General features: G+C 37.4%; 1 protein-coding gene across 3 annotated transcripts in view; it reads right to left on the bottom strand.

Annotated features, from left to right (window-relative positions):
* The window catches only part of LOC134394813 (teneurin-2), a 626553-nt gene extending 612765 nt beyond the window's left edge, over positions 1-13788 (bottom strand). For all 3 annotated transcript variants that reach the window (XM_063120558.1, XM_063120559.1, XM_063120560.1), the window contains exon 1: positions 13372-13788. In XM_063120558.1, coding sequence (XP_062976628.1) covers positions 13372-13417 — 46 coding nt within the window. In that variant the 5' untranslated portion in view covers positions 13418-13788. The remainder of the gene's footprint in view (positions 1-13371) is intronic.
* Between the last annotated feature and the right edge of the window lie 1207 nt (positions 13789-14995).

Here is a 14995-nt window from a genome sequence, read left to right as displayed (position 1 = left end):
TCAATTGGAACTGTCCCATAACACCTAAAGCAGTTTGACAAAATCAGACTGATCAATAAATTTAAGCAATATAGGAATATTATTCAACACAACATATCCTAGTTATCTTGAGATGGTTGGTCAGGTATTCTGCTGTTATCGAATGAAAGACTTATTCTGGACTTCTCTGTAGGGTAGTGAACCTCCTATCACTAAATAACAATTAGAAGTAGGATTAATATTTTTTACTTGAAGTAATGTTTTTCTTATTACTTTCCAAAAGCATTCTGTAAAATGATACAACTCTAGCATTTAAACTGCCAGGCGACAGTACGGATACCAGAAATCAAGCATCCCCCCCAATTCCCCCCCCCCCCCAATTAGTGGGCAATTCAAGGTAACAAAATGCAAAACAATCTCTTTGCTACTCTGATATATTCACTACCCAGATTACAGTTATTGAAAACAAAGTGGGTAACAGCATATTAAGGAGGTAACCGAGTACAGCAGCTGGCTTCATGCACAGCATGAGTCATGTCATAACAGCAGGATATGCCAGTAACATTAAGGAACAAACTGCAGAAGATCCTAACTGGAACTTCTGGGCACTGGAATAACAAGAGAAAATGATACTAAGGATGACAATAATGTGGTAGGATTGTATTTGATAAGTGGGCAAGATTCTAGTCCTGTCCTTAATAATAAATTAAAAGGTATTTGCAAAATACTTAAGGTGGAATAATATTATTGACTTCATAAGTGGATTGAGGATCAAAACCTATATTCATTGCTGTGGGAAAATATTCTAATATATAATCAGAAAATCTGGATTATATATCCAGATTTGCCACCCCTTTTAGCTCTTCAGGATAGCCCTTACTACCACAGTTTTCTTTTTTTTCTTTTTTCTGGGTGGCTTACTATGCTGGGCTTCAGCCACCCACCATTTTAATTTCTAAGAATGCCTCTGATGCCCATGTGGGGCCCAGAACATTCTTGGAAATAAAGATGACACTGAAGGCCAGCACCTTCAGTGAAAGGGGGGGGGGGGAGAGAGAGAGAATGACTAAGAGGCATCTGAATGTTAATAAGGTGAGGAAGTTGCATTCCTTGTGTTTGTGCATATTATTATTGTTCAAATTAGGGTTCACCTATCCTTCCTAAGAGACACATATGTGCTCTCAATGTGTGAATAACTACTTTAAACATTCTTCATATTCATGAATTCAGGTGTGAAACTCATGTTTCCAGCATGTGGCTTAATCATCAACATCCAATGTCACTCTAAACAAGCCTGGTATTATGGAAAGTAAAAGTAAAAGGCAAGTTTCCTTAATTTTTCTTTACAGATTTCCACATAGAGAATAAAATAGAGAGAAAACCTGGATTTTCCTGCGTTATAAAAAGTATACCCTAAACATAACTACATCTGTTTCTATCCTAAAATCACACTTTTGAAATAACGTAAGTAAGTATGTAGCTAATTCTTGAAAACCTGAAAACCCCATAGAAGTGATTTTGAAAACATGATTTGCATTCAATTTAAACAGTTTGCCAACACAGGCAAATTTGTCTCTTCCCAGCGCTACCATCTGCAAGCAAAAGACATGAGAGGTGATTGGGCAAATAAAAGGAACTCATCACTTTCCGTTGCTGAGGATGCAAGGATCAGTGACTATAATTTCACCATTTGGCAAATAAATACAGGTTAGCAGTTTATTAGTACAAAGCTGGTGACAGTTCAGGGGTTGCAAGGAGTTTGCTGGTTAGTATTTTGTTAAAGCGTATGTTATGTATCTTCTATGTAAAATGTGGAGATGTTTCTTTTCATTAGCAACAGCTGGAGAGCAAGTGCGGGATGCATCAATCATTAGGCATTTAAACACTAATCTTACTTCTCTTCCCCCTCTCTTCCACTCAATAATTTTATTGCTTTGGCACATTATTCCTTTTAAACACAGGCCAGTACACAGCTGCCCTAACAATTTATAATGCAATGCATGAAACCCTCAAATTCCACCCAACCATACAAGGTTTTGAAAAAATGTAGGATATTTATTTCAAGTAATTCTCCATGGAATACATTTTTTATCTCAAATCAATAAATGAGTATTTTTTTATGAAACATATTTGGCAATGCCTACACAGCTTGATAAACACGCACACACCAAGAAGTAGACCTCTTTCAAACTTTACATTGACATCCTTCTCTTGTAACTTATTTAACAATGACAACTTCAAATTATCCGTCATGAACCTGTGTCTTTGAAACTATCTAGCATTCCGCTGTCAAACAAACTACACAACATTCATAGCACTACTGTACGCATCACCATATAGTTGCAACGGTCCTCATTAAACCCAACCTAAACAAGGAGTTAACTCACCTGAATAAATGCATTCAGGAAAATATTGAATTTACCAGCTATTTTCTAGGAAGAACCATCCAAGAATGCCAACACAAAACTTTGCAACGGCTTGGTGACACTTTGACAGCAGTAGCCCTACTACTTGCATCTTTGGCTGCTTAGTATCTTCCACAATGTAACTTTTGTGGTACTTAATGAATTTACAACTTGATTTCATTCTAAATGAATAATAATATAATAATGACCTTGACTGAAGTGGTGTTTCTGTACTGTTCTTTACATAGTGACAGTAATTTAAAACACTTCTAAGTTGAAACGTATTTTGTAAAGTGTTGACATACCAACTTATTCATTTCTATTCTGTTTACAAAGTGTAGATAAGTACGGAAAGCACGAGTTTTCTTTCTGGAGGTGCTTGGAGAAACTCTCCTGGCATTAAAAAAATATTTAAAAGAAAGCTAATGAAACCACACTGAGTGATAAGGGACTGAGTTACAAGTATTAAAAGAGATGAATTGCATTAACCCCTGCCCTCCCCCATTATATTCACTGCCCACTGGAAACAACAACAGAATTACTAAAATCCCACACTCTCTAATGGGATGGTAATAGGATTCAGAGGCCATTAGGGTAAAGGCAATCCATATTTTACAGTTTAATAAGCTCCTGCTGAAGACGTTGCATCCTTCTTCAGAAGTCCAACAACCACTGATTTAATATTAACTAATCCTCATCCATAGTAAAGATAGAAAACATAATGTGAACTTCTTGGGACTGCTTCTTTTTGTGTACGTGCTGTAATATATATATATGAGCTAATTTACTGTTTGCAGTAATACTGCTTATGATTGCCACTTCAGAATACTCTGACTTAGGAAGATGCCATAGTTACTACAATATAGATGTTTAGCACGATGGGTTTATTATTGTTTATAAAGACTAACATTTAATTCTCTTTTCTTTGCTTTGAGTTTTTCTCATAGAAAACCTTGAAAAAAACTTTTTCAGGGCATTACAAACTAGAAGAAAATTGCAAAGAAAAGAGTGGATTACTAAGTACATGTGGATCGATATTTGCCTGGTTTCTTAGGTGTAGCATAAGTTAGAAAAGGTACCTATTACAATAAAAGGACCTTTTGTTTCACCAGCCCACATGAAAGTTTCAGATGGTGAAATACTTTTTTATTTATTATCATCATCATCAGGTCCCAATTCCTACATTTTTAAAAACCAGGATTGATCTATGAGGACAGTATTAACTTATACAATTTAGCATCCTATTGTTTTGCTGCCAATGGCGGTGGCGGGGGGGGGGGGGAACCAACAGATCTGAGTAGGGCTCCATAGACTCTTTGCTATAGGATAAGTTCATTAACACAGTGAGTTAAATCCAGCATTACACTAGAAGATGTCTGCTATGCAATGGGTCTTTCTCCCTCTCCTCCCCTTGCAACCCTCTGGGCTCCTGAAAATGTTCCAGAGGGTATCCCTGCCTCCAGAACACATTAAACGGTTTCCAAGCCTCCAGAGCATATTTTTGATGGAGTGCAGGAAGAGGGGGAATCAACCCCCTCCAACCCGTCCAGTTCTGCTGGCAGAATGACACAACTGGATCCAATGCAATTTAGACATTCTAAGTGACCTATTGTTGTAAAGGACTCTACTTAGATAAAGACATCAGGGACATAAAAGGCCTGATGTGTACTCCCATCAGTAAAATGCCTAGGTCTTCAGTAAAATGCCTCCAAAGCAGTGCAAACCTTTTCACCAAGACCATCGTCTTAATAGTACACTTCAGAAACTTCTAGACAATGTGATCAAATTCCTTTTCTGCATCCAGCACTGAGAATTAAGGGATCTGAAGGCTAGTGATATGATACATGAGTATGTGAGTGTATGTATGTATTTGAAAGAGAGTGAGAGAGAGGAAGCAAGGAAGGAAAGAACAAGCAGAGGGCTTGTCTTTGTGCCACACAAGTCCAGTCAGACCACGGAGGAAGCAGCACTAGCCAACAAGAAACTTTTATTTGGGGAGGGGGGTGTCCAAGGAGCTCCTTTCTATCTTTTCAGGTTTGTTTTTTTTATGGATTTTGTGTAAAGAGGTGGATTTTGGGCACTCAGAATTTGATGTCCATGCTTACTCCAGAATAATCTATACAATCCAACATGCATAAAATGGATGGTTTTTTTAAAAAAATATTGTGCTGCTTTTCACAGTTACTTCTGAGTAGGCATACAGAGGGATATTTTGGGCGATGCTTTGTGGTGGACAGACAATGGGGTGAGTTTTGGAAGCACTCAAAACTTGCTTCTGGGTTCCAAGCACTGTTTTTCTCTATGGCTCTGAGGATATTAGTACTATCCCATCCCCTACAGACTCAATTTTTCAGGCATGCTCTCTTAGTATTGCTTTTGCAGTGGGCTGCAATGGATCATCATCAATATTTTGTGTGGCTGTATGGATTTCACATTCCCACTGTGGACTAATAATCTTAAGGAAAGGAAAGGAACCTCTCGTGCAAGCACTGAGTGCAAGCACTCTTGGAGGGACACCAGCTTTCGCTGATTTTTTTTGGCAGGCCTTATAGCGGGGTGGTTTGCCATTGCCTTCCCCGGCCATTATTACCTTTCCCCCAGCTAACTGGGTACTCATTTTACTGACCTTGGGAGGATGGAAGGCTGAGTTGACCTGAGCCGGCTGCCTGAAACCAGCTTCCGCTGGGATCGAACTCAGGCCATGGGGAGAGTTTCAGCTGCAGAAACTGCTGCTTTACCGCTCTGCGCCACATGAGTCTCTTAATAATCTTAAAGGCACCGTGAAATGGGACAGGAAAATGTGGGTCCAAAGGAGTGCTTTTATGGCTAAGCCCTGTTTTGCACTTGTTATCTTAATGATCATGTGCCTCTGTTTCCCTTTTCTGTGGTATGAGCTGCTGGGGATTCAAAATAATTCTCCCCTCTTAGCTCTATCTCTAGGGACCCTGTCCTTTGCGCCACCAGTCCCAGTGGGCACCAGCCACCGCTGCCTATTAGTTGAAACACAGATCTAATCTGGCCTAATTATAAAGTTACCATTGGCAAATATATGAAGCTGGGCAAATCGATTACGAAAAAAGAAGGTTTTTCATTAGGAGCATTGTAGCTGAAATACGAATCCAAGCCCACCACCTAAATAATGAGTATCAGTGCAAAGATCAGTAAATACACCTTCAATCTCACTATCACAGGCATTTGAGAGAATGATTGACACACCTCTAGACCAAACTGGGCTCCCTCACATCTGCTAACTGCAATGGGAACCAAATGGCATGAATAGGAGCATTTCTCCTATTGTAATTAGTAGGCATGAGGAGGTCCAGGACTGATGCAGACTTGAACAAAGAGTTTAAATCCTTCAGGCTATGGTTTCAGTCCTGCTCGTTCCCTTAACAGCTAGTTTGTAAGACACACTCACACACATGCACAAGGCCAACGACTGGGCATCAGACCTTGCTAGCACTCTGAAGGATCTGCTCCATTAAAAACAACGATGACAACGGCTACCTATCAGAGAACGAAGGCTTACTTGCTCCTACATGTTGTTCTCTTTCTATAATGAGCTGGTCAGCAGCTTCAAAATCCAGAGTTTAAAAGTATCAGAAAGATGCCCAGTCAATGTTTCCACATTCAAATAATCTGGAAAGCCTCTGTATTTCAAATTATTATGTCTAGAGTGATTTCCCAAATGCTCATCCATAAGCATCTGTCTTGCAAGAAACTTGATTTCTGCTCCTAAAGAAAACCTATACTAGGCTGCATTTAATCAAATTCATTAACTATTCATAGCCAAAAAAGCATGTAGCAACTTTTTGCGCTCTGAACAGTATATAAGTGAATCAGATCAATTATAATCCACAAGTTCTTTTTACATTCCTTCAGAAAGTCCATTATCTCAGATAACAACCATTTGGGTGCATTTTCCAGGTCACTATTACAATCCTCATCCACCGCTTTTTTTAACACCTTCTTTATTTCAAAAATGATATACCACATATGTAGGGCAAAATACTGTAGAAATATATTTCTAAAAGCAATCCAAAATAAGTGGAAACACGCGTTTCCATAACAGGGTAGACAACTGGATCTCACAGAAGGTAGCTCTGCTGAGCTGTCCCAATCTGGAAACGAACATTTCCACTCATTGCCGGGGTTACTTTTAGAACTGCTAATGCCCTGTTCCACAAGCATTTAGTTCCGCTGATGCAACACAATCAGTAGGCACACAGTGATCACAGTGGATACTGCCCATTAGGTTGAACATTATTCTGAAACTTTTCCTCAATATCATTTGGTAACCAGTAGGTACAGAGTTCTCTGTCTGGGATAGCCAGCATCAAAGATGCTCTTACTGGCAATGACAGTGTGTGACTATGCACACACACACACACAGAGATATTATCCTTGATGTTTTTATTTCATGAGGAACTTTGGGAAGTATGAGGTGACAAATAGGCAAAAACGAACCTAGCTTTGAATTTTTTTAAAAGAAACCTTCACTATAAACCAAGTTTAATTAAAAGTTGATTTATAATATTGTCTTCTACAAAATCCAAGATCAATACCTTCAGGCAATACCTTTATTTGGACCAACTTAAATGTTACAAAAGAGTGTGTAATCTTCCGAGATCTACAGAACTCCTATCAGACTAGCTGGTAAAAAAGCAGTGGGTGGGGAAGAAACAAAAATGTCCAAAAAATGTTTTATCATGTTTGGAAGTATCTTATTTAGGACATAAATGCATTCATATCATATCTATTTGGCCTTGTTCTGATGACACAATATCATAATGTCAACAAACAAGAGGATTTGCATCTCGGAGCCGTGGAAGAGGGGAAACTTACCCTTACCACACTGCAGAGAATAGCACCATTGAAATTCTGATTGTTTATTTTTCTAAATCAAACAACCTTCACCTCCCTTGTCCTTCTATCTTTCACAAACATACCCATGGAATAAGGTTTTACCATGTTATGTCCAGAAACTATTGGTTAATTTGTCAGGCAACACTCCAAGTCACCCTTGCACTTATTACACAAGAATGTGGCAGAAATCAGTTCAAATCCCTACTCAGTCAGATCAGAAGTAGCCTTGGTTAAGTCAGTATCATTCCAACTTACTACAAACGACTGACATAAGGAGATCTGTCGTTTAAGAGCGTGAAATAAAGCAAAGAAGAAATCGATTCATTATTTCATATAATTTTAAGGACCTACTAATATACATCTTATTCCAATTTTTTAAATTCCAGTCATTCTAAAAGACTTGAAAGATATATAGTATAATGGACTATAATATAATTCCAACGTATGTTTCTGCAAAGCTCTCTACACTTATGAACATTTTATTAGGCATTTACCTAAAACATTAAATTAATGTCTGCAACACAACAGACATGGTTTTCTTTCATTTGTATCTCTGTTAACTCTGATTAATTATTTCACTTCTATTTTTTAATTGTAGCATATATAGCTTTTCTAAGGTGTTGACAACTAGTTTATGGACTCCATAGAAGAGAGCTGAATAACTGCCCATTCCTTACATTCTACTGACCTCTAGAGACTATGTGTGATTACAAATATAGAGATATGTACACATTTGTGTATAATCATAAATTTTAGATCAAGACCTAGGCATACATTTACATTTGAAGTAACACAAACATACACTACACAGGTTTCTAAATGCACTAAGATAATGTAACACTTAAATGTATTTATTTCTCTCCTGTACTGGCAGCAACATGAAGAATCTATTATGGGAAATTTATGCACTACATTTTCCAAAGTGGGAACTAAGCATTATATTGGTAAATCAGAGTTTAGCTAGTTGTTGGACATTACTTACATATGATGTGATGTTTCATACTTCAAGAATCAAAGTTTTCTTATATTATTTTGAATATACAAGCATGAAACTGTCTCTGAGTAAACAGAATGTGTGAGTTTATATGTCTGTACTGTAGAACAACTGGAGTGGATATCAATAATTTTTAGACAATGTAAGATTTTGCATCAGTCTGTAGTGATGGGCTTGATGTCATCAATGGAAAGACCCTTCCAGTGGAATATCAATTATTAACCAAAGAGAAACAATGAGAGATGTCAGTAAAAGATTGCACTGCATGTCCATAATAAAGCCTTTTCAATGTGGAGTTTGATACCTATATCTATTTGAGCAATGTATGTCAAATAATATTTCTACATTTGCACCCCATCCCGGAACTGTGTTTCTTTATAAAGAACAATTTTTGAGTTATTTAAATTAAAGTGTTCAATTAGAACGATATCCTGAAAAATATACATCACAAACATTCAAATGTATACTCCGCTGATGCACAGCTGAACATAAATTCTGAACACTACAATAACACATTTCCACTGCAATGCCCTGAAATTTTATCTGTGTCTAGTTTAACACTGACAAAAGCATGAGTATCACAAACAAAAGCTATTTAAGAGGATTTTTCCATATTAAAGTAACATTACTTGAGACAAGTACAATTATTCAGTAGGACTGGCTTCCAGTAGTTCTGGATTTCATAATATTTCCTTTTGTATCAGGTTCTTACAGACTTTTACATCATACTAAACATTGTAATGCATGATGTAAATTGTACATGACCTGTGAATAGCTGTGAAATGCATGCAGAATAGAAGTTTTCTTGAGAGAGTTAAGAACTGAAAATTTTAAATGAATCTTAAAACATTTAAGATCAACCTATTTGGATATCAAAACGCCTTCTGAGATATGTGCAAACATCCACAAAATGGAACTAATAAAACATCATAAAATTCTAAACACAAAATCCTTAAAGAACAGTGCATTCTTGTGAAGACATTATATGGCAATTTAAATATCTTAAAATATTCCATTTAAGCACACACACAAAATACATGGGAAAGTCTAATTTGAATGAATGGGTATAGAGCAGGATTTGCACATAGGTGACTATATTATTTAAAATGTATGCATGCCTTATAAATGCAGTAGTTATTAAGCTCGGTAGAATGTATTAACATGAATGATAAAGTCATCCACAGCTATATTATCGATAACCCAACAACTTCCTGAAATAATTTCCTGAAGAAATTTTCACGTGTATATCATACACTATAACTACTTAAATATGTTTAACAAGATTTATTAGTCTGTCATGCACAGAATAAAGTAACTACCACTAGACCTTTATTTATTTTGTGTGAATTCAAAATTTAAAAACAAAGTAAGCAAATAACAGATTAATATTCAGAATTTTATCATGCCAACAATTTAAATAATTCTGAATTTTTCTATGAAGGCATAATGGAAGACAGCTTAAAGAAGTGAATGACATGATTTTGAAAATAACAAAAACATCTGAAAATTAAGCAAATTAAAGCAATTTCTAATACTACAAATCTGTGTTGCCACATTCTTCTGGAGTATTTATATACAAAAAGCGCTTGTTTATATGTTTGTGCAACAGAAAATGCACATATTTTAAATGGAAACAGCACCAGACCGGACATCTAGTTCAGCGCAAACCCAGTTTTAAATACAAATATCCCAGACTGTACATATGTAAGTTGAATATATTAAATCAATAAAGGAGGTTGGATTAAAACTAACTTCTTGCAATTGTGAATGTGAAGATATAGAGTTTTAAAAAAACTCTCAAAGAGAGAATGTAACAAGCTATAAGGCAAACAGTTTTGATGTTTGCAATCTCCAGCCTAGCAAAGTGTACGCATTTCAGTTACAACTTATGAGAAATAAACCCAGTATCAGCTTTAAGTGGAGTATCCTAGAAAAGCAAAGGCCTGAGCAAACATGCGCAAGTAAGATGGTATTTGTGATCCAACAACTTATTAAGGAGTTTGAATCTTTCTAATGAGTTCCTGAAAACTGTTAATTACACAGATCCAGAAATCACAAAGTACAGATTATTGTATCCTCTAGTTAGAATAATTGCTCACTCTCTTGAATCTGAAATCTGATGGTTTGGTGATGATTGCCAAAAATAAATATTCCCACAGATAGAGGTCAGTGGTTGCCTGAAATTGCATCAGTTAAGTGGCTGTATTCTAAAAGTCTCTGGGTTTGCTTTGTCATGTTATCAGTGCTTACCAGCATAAAACACCACAGTGTGCAAGACACAGATTTCCTCTCTATCCACTTCGGTTACTCTTTTCTGCTATGAAATAATGCTTTTGTGTTTCTTATTCCATTTCCTGTTCAATTAACGATCATATAGGATCATTTTTAATACTCGTGGATATGGATCCTTTCCAATTAGTAATTTACTCTTCTGATTGTTTTACAGTCTACTCTGTTAAACACTGAATATTCACCAGGAAGACAACTGTTAGTGAATTTCAATTCTATTAATTTAGGGACTGCAGGTTTTTAATTTCTTAATATTTTACTCTGCATTGGCAACCGGTGCACATTTTTATAATGAATCTGGGCATTATTCTTTTAAGAGTGCGCCATTTCAGCTCTGCCTCTCTGAAAATTTGCATGTTAAAGGGCTTTAGTATTCAGTGATGAAATGTTCTGCATAGTAATGTACAGTAAACTGATTTTACAATTTAAAATAGCAGACGTGCTAGGTGCCTAACAGAACTGTGATAATTCCAGTAAGTGTGGCTTCAGCTTTAATAACACCCTATAGAATGGTATGAAAATGTAATGATCTCACATTACTCTTCAATCAGCAGCCTACATACGCAGTATCAGCAATGTTTAAGATTTTTTCTTGAGCTTTTATATTCCCAATGCACTGCTCTCTCCTCCTCTCCTGCCCAACAAATAAAATGATGTTTCCTTTGCTCTACAGCAGCATCTACTGGATTATCTGTAAAATGCTTCAATTCATATTAATCACACTGTTAATGTTGAGAAGAAGCAAGTTAGCATCTGCCAAAAAAAGGTGGGGGAGGAGAGAGCTATGAATGAATTGAAATTGGGTTTGGAAGCAGAGGCTTTACTATTGTCATCAGGTTTAAACTAGCAATGTTAAAGGCATTTAACCTTCTGTACCTGTCTCTTAAGAGATTTCGAATGTGCACGACTTATTGCAGGTTTTATTACACTATTATCACAGTATAAAAAGTCATTTTGACAGACTTCCTTCTGCATAACAGAGGGTCAGATTCTTTAAGTTTCTCACACAGAAATTCAAAATCACCTCCCATAGCTGTGCTTAAGCTGACATATGGTTATGCAGGGGATAAATTAAAGCAGATTTTGTCAAAAAAACTTCAAAAATATTTAAGTATCTTTTAGATATGCTGCGTCACATATCTTTTAGGAGTTTGAACTACAATAAACCACATACAACTTTTCATATTTGGCCAAGCATTCCATTTTAGACATGTCCTGACTTCTACCCATTCTATGTTGTAGTATTACATTTGTTTGTTTAAAATGACAGATTTCATTCAGGAAACTGCCATATAATGGGAGAGTGTGCTTATATTTCTATATGTTGATAAGGAATCATATCCCTGGGAGTTCAGTGCTATGATAACAGTGGTTCACTGCTGCATGTCCTGCAAAGTCTTTTATACTACAAGACGTGAGATGATTGACGCTTATGTATTTGTCAATAGAATGCAGTCATAATAACACATTTTTGTTAAAAATATGAATGTTCAGTGTTCTTGTTTGCAGTGCTATTGTCAACCTTCAAATTGTGTTTATTCCACGGAAAGGCAGTACCATAACTTTTTGTATCTTCTCTTGCAATTTAATTTACTATTAACAATACCGCCAAATGGCTTTTAATTTTTCCCTTGTAGTTTTTTTTTAAAGTAAACAGAATGTAAAAGGATTTCTAGATGATGGGGAAGGGAAAGGGAAACCAGAAAAGAATACATTAGCTGCATTTAGAATTCCACAGATCTCTATCAAGTTGGAATATCTGTACACCAGAAACTATTACATACAAACATGTATCCATCTGACACACACATATACATATTTGTAATGCAAAATACAGATAAGGGCTTTAAAGAAGGACTCCCAAATTGCCTAACATCCTGGCAACTGTGAACTTTAAAAAAGCAATTAAGCAGCCTGTGGCTGTTACATTTAATTGTGAGAATACTTTTATCCTTTCCATACTACTGACTCCCACCTGCAAAATTTAAAAGGCCTAGCAATGACAATCAGGTATGGTACGTAACTGTATTTCACATTCACAAATCCAAACTTCAGACCTTCTGACTGATTATTCACCTCTTTCCCGTGTAGCTATTATACAGGAAGTCCTTTATTATAACCCATGTGCACTTGAAGGCAGCACTTTCAGAGTTAACTCCATTTGACAGTTGACATTAAACTACTATTCTAATATGCTGATTGCTTTCTAAAGATGGGTGCTGTTTATGTAGTTTGGTAACCCGTTTCACTGAACATGGCACTTAGCACCCATTCATTGCAAAACATAGCATGCAATGGATTGCAGAGCACTTTGAAAGGGCTCTCATCCTTTACAGTGATGCTGGATAAACACAGCATCGCCACCATCTAGCCTTAACACAGTTAGACTAAATCTCTACTGGAAAGCACTTAAGATTAATTGGGCAACAAACTGCAGAATGCCGGCTACCTGCAAGGTTGCAAACTGGGGAGCTGGAATTGTACCCTGAGATTTCGTTAAGCACTGGATTTAACCTTCGGCCAAAGTCTTGTCTTTCACTAGAGCAGCATTTCTATTCAAGCCCACACTGCAAATAACAAACACACACACACACACACGCGAAGAAAAGCATTCCTTGCAAATGCAGCTGGCACACAAGCCCCTTTGCAATTGAATCTGTGGCACGCTCCAATTCATCAACATTACTACAGGTACTTTACATCACAAACAAAAGAAAGCTGGCACAACATCCTCGCTATCCGTCACACGGAAGATGCTTTCCTGGGGTGCAAAACGATTAAAATCTACCGCTCGGATTCAGCTGCTCCACCAAACCCTCCGATTCAGGCACTTCTTACCTGCCTCGGTGGAAGCCTTCCTCCCCTTGTTAGCAGTATGAAGCATCTCTAGCCTTCCCAGTCCTTGCCACCGCTTCGCAGATTGCTCGGCTAAGTCCCTTTTTGCAAGAAAATTCGTATCGAAAGTGATTAGTTTTTGTTGTCCATTTAAGTCCCTCCTGCGGGAAGGAGCAGGGGAGCAATGTGACGCCACCTATTAATCTTTTGCAAGAGTGAAAAGGCAGAAAAGGAGCGCTCGATCAAACTGAGCTTCACACATGACTAAAACTCGCCTGAGAGGCTGCTAGCTCTGGCTTAAAGCACCACTAGGCGTGAGTGTAAGAAAAGAGAAGAGGGAAGAGTCAATGGAATGTGACAACGTATGTGCATCAAAGACAAGGAAAAGCGGAGAGAACAATGGGGAAGAGAAAGAGAGAGGCAGAGTGGTGGGGAATGAGCAGGAAAGCAATACGGAGGAGTTTCAAGGAGAGGCTTTGCAGAATAAGGCAAAGGCGTCTAGCATCTTCTGTTTACCTCTCACTGAGCATGACATCCTGCCTGCCTCACTCACGTTCGGCAGCACATCCGTGGGTCTCCTCGGTTTGAAAACCGAGCCATGTGTGAGGCTCCCACCTCGCTCGCTGGCATTTCCCTGTGCAGGGAGATGTACTATGCACAGCAACAAAACCCTTCCTAGAATACATGCCTATGCAATTTTGCTCACAGATTCATTTTGATTGCCTCCCCCACCTCCCTTTAAAAGTGAGCTGCTAATTTCTACCTCAATTTACAGTGTAGTTTAACTGGCAGATGGAACTCTACTTATAACTACTGACAAACTGCCACTGGTAAACAAAAGCCTGAGCAAATGCCTAATGCTGCTAATTGAATTTGCACTGTAACACACACACACACTAACACTGCTGAATCTGTGGTTCAGGATAATGGTATGATAGACAATCCCCTCTGTTCACACTATTATTTTTACACTGAAACAAAATGCTGGTGGGGAGTTGTGACCAGGAACTAACAATATGCCTAATCAGTCAACCATTAGATTGGATTTAGAATAGAGAGATCTGAATGGTAATTTAATTTGGGAATTAGATTTAGAATTTCAGTTTTGCATCACAAACTACATTCCAAAACAAATGAAACGGAGATTTATTTTTCAGCAGATTCCTACCTCTATTGATCACATAAACAACTTTCCTTATTTACTAAGAACATATATAGATAGGGATAGAAATTAACAACCAGTAGCAAAAGTTTCCTATCTGCATATCAAAATGCATGCTATGTTTTTGAACCAAGAAATAGCAGGACTATGTAGCCTGATTTACACTTGCAGGTTTAGTTATTTATTTAAGAACACAAGGACAACCATGCTGGATCAGGATATGAAATCAATAGCACGCTCTTCGCAGCTACTGGTATTTAGAGGAATGCTGTCTCTGATCCTGGAGGTAATATACACCCATCATGTCTAGTAGCCATTGATAGCCTTATCCTCCATTGACCAAAGGGCTAGAACAACTCACCTATGAGAAAAGGTTACAATGTCTGGGACTGTTTATATAAGAAAAAAAGGAAAGTAATTGGAGACATGATAGAGGTGTACAAAATTATGTATGGTGTGGAAAAG

The sequence above is a fragment of the Elgaria multicarinata genome, chromosome 3, assembly GCF_023053635.1.
Source record: "Elgaria multicarinata webbii isolate HBS135686 ecotype San Diego chromosome 3, rElgMul1.1.pri, whole genome shotgun sequence".
In the NCBI taxonomy this organism is placed as follows: Eukaryota; Metazoa; Chordata; class Lepidosauria; order Squamata; family Anguidae; genus Elgaria; species Elgaria multicarinata.
Note: the sequence above shows the minus strand (reverse complement) of the source record. Positions and strands in the feature narration are given on the sequence as shown.